This window comes from Bubalus bubalis, chromosome 4, assembly GCF_019923935.1.
Source record: "Bubalus bubalis isolate 160015118507 breed Murrah chromosome 4, NDDB_SH_1, whole genome shotgun sequence".
NCBI classification, from domain to species: Eukaryota; Metazoa; Chordata; class Mammalia; order Artiodactyla; family Bovidae; genus Bubalus; species Bubalus bubalis.
Genome location: NC_059160.1, coordinates 62,686,203 through 62,691,943, shown reverse-complemented (window position 1 = coordinate 62,691,943; position 5,741 = coordinate 62,686,203). Strand labels below are relative to the sequence as shown.

The 5,741-nt window shown below is 41.7% G+C and overlaps 1 protein-coding gene across 1 annotated transcript; it reads right to left on the bottom strand.

Annotated features, from left to right (window-relative positions):
* Nucleotides 1-545: 545 nt before the first annotated feature.
* Nucleotides 546-1,490, bottom strand: LOC112584401 (olfactory receptor 2AP1). Its single transcript, XM_025282519.3, has one exon. The coding sequence runs from the start codon at nt 1,488-1,490 to the stop codon at nt 546-548; it is 945 nt and encodes a 314-aa protein (XP_025138304.3).
* Between the last annotated feature and the right edge of the window lie 4,251 nt (nt 1,491-5,741).

Below are 5,741 nucleotides of genomic sequence, written 5' to 3'. Positions count from 1 at the left end.
ATGGACGTGAGTCTGGGTGAACTCCGGGAGTTGGTGATGGACAGGGAGGCCTGGTGTGCTGTGATTCATGGAGTGGCAAAGAGTCAGATATGACTGAGTGACTGAACTGAACTGAACTGAACCAACAGTATTCTTTCTACTCAAGTTTCTTCCTCTTATTTTTACTTGCTTGACCTATTCCTACTTGTTAAGACTGAATTCAAATGGCACTCCCTCTGAAAACATTTATCAACTCACTAATTCAGGTGGAACTTCTTTTTCATCGATAAAGCCTTATCGTTTCTTAAGTGAAGGTGAAGTCGCTCAGTCGTGTCCGACTCTTTGCCACCCCATGGACTGCAGCCCACCAGGCTCCTCTGACCATGGGATTTTCCAGGCAAGAGTACTGGAGTGGGGTGCCATCGTCTTCTCCATATATGAACACTTACAGGTTATTATTTATTTATTTTCCAGTCTTTCTCACTGGCCTGAAGTTTAACTGTGTATTGGAAGCCTAGTAATTGGCAGAGAGTTTGGTACATAGTAAGGACTCATCCATTAAGGCTTTAATTCTGAAATTCTTTAAGATTCACGAGCTTCCGGACTGTATCCTTGAAGGCTTGTTTTACCTGTTGATTCCTTAGGGTGTAAATGAAGGGGTTCAGCAAAGGTGCAGCTGAGGTACTGAGCAGAGCTACTCCCTTGTTGAATGTGTCCACTTCTTTTGCTGTGGGCTTAACATAAATGAAGAAGCAGCTTCCATAAGAGAGAGAAATGACAACCAAGTGGGAAGAACAGGTGGAAAAGGCTTTTGTCCTTTGATGGGCAGAGGGGAGTTTCAGAATAGTCCTGATAATGGACGTGTAGGAGAGAATGACTAGCACCAGCGTGACCACCAGGGTCACCGATGCCACAAGAAAGACCACCTTCTCTATGAGGTTTGTGTCTGAACAGGAGAGCTCCCGAAGGGGCTCATAGTCACAGAAATAATGATTCAGCCGATTGGATTCACAGAAGTCCTGCTGACTCATCAGAGTGATTGGTGGTATAATAACCATTAGCCCAGCCAGCCAAGAGCAGAGCACAAGTTGGGTGCAGACTTTGCTGCTCATGGTGGTTGTGTAATGCAAAGGTTTGCATACGGCCACATAGCGGTCATAGGACATGGCAGCCAGGAGGTAAAACTCTGTGGCCCCCAGGAATATGGCAAAGAAATACTGAGCAAAGCAGCCAGCAAAGCTGATGCTCTTGTTCCCTGTTGTGATGCTGATCAGGACCCTGGGAATGAAGATGCTTGTGAAGGAAATTTCTAAGAAGGAGAAGTTTCGGAGAAAGAAATACATGGGGGTCTGAAGATGAGAGTCCAGCAAGGTGAGGATGAGGATTGTTAGATTTCCAATGATGCTGAGTAAATAGGTGAGGAACAGAAAGATGAAAACCATCACCTGGAGTCCAGGGACATCTGTTAGACCCAGCAGGATGAACTCAGTCAACACAGTTTTATTTTTCATTGCTGAAAAAGTTTATCTCAATGTAGAAAAGTGATAGTGATGAAAGGTGATAAAGGAAGGGGAGCTCTGAAATGGGCAGATGGAATCTGAAAAAAACAAAAGGAGATGAACTTTTCCTCTGATAATATGACCCAGCCCAGTGGCCCAGCTGAACGGTGTTGGGTCCTTGCCAGTCTCTTTTGCCCTGCATAGAAAAGTTGTCATTATTTTCCTACATGGTACTCTCCCCAGTGCCAATATGAAATAAATACATGCCTCATAGATGATGTTTAAATAGCTTTGGAATGAGTTATTAAAGGAATGCTTCCAGCAGCTGCCTCTGAACTTCTAGAATAGTTCATAATTTTCTTTCTTCTATATTCTCTTTTCTTTCTTTCTACTGATTCCATTAATTGCTCTATGTCATTTGTCTAACTTTTCTCAGATTAGCTGTTTTCCTTACTCTTCCCTGCCATTTTTGCTTTTATTTTTCATGTGACTATAGCAGTCTCTCATTTTCCTTCTTGTTCAACTCCCTTGGATTCCCTTGGTGTCAAAAAGTACCAGCTCTTCACTTCTTTCCAGTGGACCCTCCATGCTTCTCTCTTTGCCTGTCCATTAGAATTCAAAGGTCCCTGTATTAGGATTATGTCATTCTGTTCTCTGAACCATTCCATATACTTGTCTGCTGCTGCTGCTGCTAAGTTGCTTCAGTCGTGTCCGACTCTGTGCGACCCCATAGACAGCAGCCCACCAGGCTCCCCCGTCCCTGGGATTCTCCAGGCAAGAACACTGGAGTGGGTTGCCATTTCCTTCTCCAATGCATGAAAGTGAAAAGTGAAAGTGAAGTCGCTCAGTTGTGTCTGACTCTTAGAGACCCCATGGTCTGCAGCCTACCAGACTCCTCCGTTCATGAGATTTTCCAGGCAAGAGTACTGGAGTGGGGTGCCATTGCCTTCTCCCATATGCCTGTCTAGGATTCAGTAAATATTCAGTCCAGTCCAGTTCAGTCACTCCGTCGTGTCCTACTCTTTGCGACCCCAAGAACCTCAGCACGCCAGGCCTCTCTATCCATCACCAACTCCTGGAGTTTACCCAAACTCATGTACATTGAGTCAGTGTTAGATTAGAATAAAAATTTGCATTTACTTACATAAGCACATTCAGAATATTTAGATCTAGAATTTTGCTTCCCCATAAGCACAAGGAGATTTTATTATTTTCTAAGAAAAATTAAGGAGCTTAAAAATATTTAAAGTAGGATTTCTAAACAATTCTAGATTGAATTTTCCATCTCTATGAATCCACTAAATCATGTATAAAGCATTTTTGACTTGTGAATATGGAAATTTTATGGGGAAAGTATATAAAAACTGTGATCCAAGGTTTTCTAGGAGATTTCATGTTTAAGCACTTCAAAAGCATTTCAAATCTCTCCTGTTATTAAAGAATCACATTATTTGAGAATGTCCTTATTGATTTACAATTTTTTTCCTATATGTTGTTTTATACGGCAGCCATTTTCAAGCATTTTTTGAGTATTCTACATTTTAGAAATTTTCTGGTAAGTACATCTATATCTAACATAAATAAGAGTTCTATAGAACACTCCTTCCTTACTGCATGTGATACAACCAGGTATTTTTTATTTTATTTTATTCTATTATTTTTTTTTCAAATACTGATTGCAACCCATTAAATTGATTCCATAAACTGCTAGTGGGTTGCAGTTCACAGTAGGCATCAGAGATCAAGTAAAGTTACACAATGCTCTGGATGCCCCTGCCCTCTAGGTTACCAACCTGAAAATTTCAGGGAAAGGTTGAATAGTCACATCTGTATCACTTTCAGGCTTCCCAATCACAGAGAAGTGAAGTCAATGTAGTGGTGAACAAAGAATATTCTTCCTCACTTGGCTATCCAAATGGCTTATAGTGGGATTTTAGTCCTAGATATTCTTAGAGGTGCATGAAAATTGTAAGGCAGTGCCATTACAAAATCATATAAAATGTATTGCATTTTCTACATTATCAGCCACCAAGTCCTATCCTGCGTTTCACAGGAATAATAAAAACTTCCGGGGGCTTCTCTTAGTAACAAATAGTCTTTTCCTGTCCCTTATCAGGTTAACGGGGACTTGCCCATTTCTGTTTTTCCACTAATTCAGATTGGAGCTGAATCAGAGTCTTTGGATGTCCTCTTAAAAGTGAAGTGGATATAGGAGGTTAAAAGAAGGACTTTGAGGAGCAGATTAGTCCTAGGTTTTTCTGTCCTAGGAAAAATGAGGTTGATGATCTCAGAAGATAGAATATAAACTCCACCTCCCAATCCAGGTTATACTTAACCCAAAGTGACACAGGTTATATTTGTTCTATTGAGAGCATGCACTGGGGAATTAATCGAGTGAAGAGGCGTAAGTTGCCCTGGGGATTCTTGTTGGAGCAGGCTAAAGACGGTCCTCTGTTGACAACTCTGGGAACAAATTTTAAACATATGGCTGTTGGATGAGGGTCCAGAGAGACTAGCTTGGAGGTGAGGTGGGTGTGGGGGTGCCATAGCATAAGAGCATCAGCTTTAGGGAAGAGGGAGGCTATGGAGTCATGGCATTTGACTTTCCAATTGGGTGGGCATAGTGGACTTGGCCATGGACAACCAGCCTAGTTGGAACCATTTGCAAGACATGAATGTCCTGAAAACTCACACTTTCTAAGCACCAACAGCCTGGTTGTAATTAGCCTAGTTATAGACACTACTGGCTGAAGACAATAAGCAGTAATTTTCATTTTTTGGAGTGTATGCATAAACCAAATGTAAAACAGATAAAAATGGAGTGCTCAGACTGAGGGAGAGCAGAGCCCACATTGACCTGTGGGCTGCTTCTGAGAACACACTTGCAAATGTCCAGTTTAAGGAGAGGAACTTGGGAAAATATGTATATATTACCTGGGAGGGCTAAACCTTTGCCACCCAAAGACACCTTCATAGCAGTTAATTCATCAGATTAATCACTTATTAATATCAGTATACAAAGAGGGAGGCCTGGTGTGCTGCGATTCATGGGGTCGCAAAGAGTCAGACACGACTGAGTGACTGAACTGAACTGAACAAACACCAGAAAAAACAAAGCTAGCCTTGGGAACAAAATGCCAGAATTAGGGACAAGTTACCCATTACACATATGTTTTACACATGGCTGCTTGTATTGGGTTGTGTATAATTCTCACAAAACTGTGGGGCCAAGGGAAGGAATGTGGTCTCACGAACTCTAACACAATAATCAACTCAATCTTGATTATTAATAATCAACATAAGAAACTTCATTCTCTGATTCTCACTTTCCTCTACTATAAAATGGGGATCATAAAGCCCATTAAATAGGACGATCATTGTTAAGTGTCTGTTACATAGTATTTGTTCAGTCCCTAAGTTGTGTCTGACTATTTGCAACTCCATGGACTGCAGCATGCCAGGTTTTCTCATCCTTCACCATCTCCCAGAGTCTGCTCAAACTCAGGTCCATTGAGTCTGTGATGCTATCCAACCATATTACATAGTATGTCTCACATATGGCCTTCCCTAGAAGCTCAGATGGTAAAGCATCCTCCTACAATGCAAGAGACCTTGGTTCAATCCCTCTGAGGGGAAGATCCCCTGGAGAAGGAAATGGTAACCCACTCCAGTATTCTTGCCTAGAGAATCCCATGGACAGAGGAGCCTGGTGGCTCACAGTCCATGGGGTCGCAAAGAGTCGGAGTGACAAAACACACGCACACATGTCTCATGAATATTTCCCATTTTCTTTTCTCTGATGAGGGAATTACTAAATAACTCTATTTGGAAACAGTTCAGTTGCTTCTTTCAAATGTGTTTAAAGAGAAGAAATCCAAAGTTATCGTTGGAAACTCATTGGACCTGACAGATTTCAAATACTCTTAGATTAGAGGGAATCTCTTTCCTAGGGGAGTTTAGGGGAGAATGGATACATGTACATGTATGGCTGAGTCCCTTCTGCAGTTCACCTGAAACTGTTGCCACACTGTTAACTGGCTATACTCCAATACAAAATAAAAAGTTAAAAAAAATAAGAAAGGAATCTCTTCCCTAGATATTCATTCTTAGCTAGAAAGCAGAGGGAGCGGAAGTTAAGCTGAGGGACAGGTTCTAGCTCATCGACGTGTCAGTCTAGGCTGCAGATTGTGCAGGCTTGGGATTTGAGAACAACAATCAGCATAAAGTAAGACAAGGAGAGCAAGAGGTGGAAATCTGCTTGGG

What these genes read in the sequence shown, in the direction of transcription:
- LOC112584401 (XM_025282519.3), bottom strand. Translation starts at nt 1,490, where the DNA reads ATGAAAAATAAAACTGTGTTGACTGAGTTCATCCTGCTGGGTCTAACA.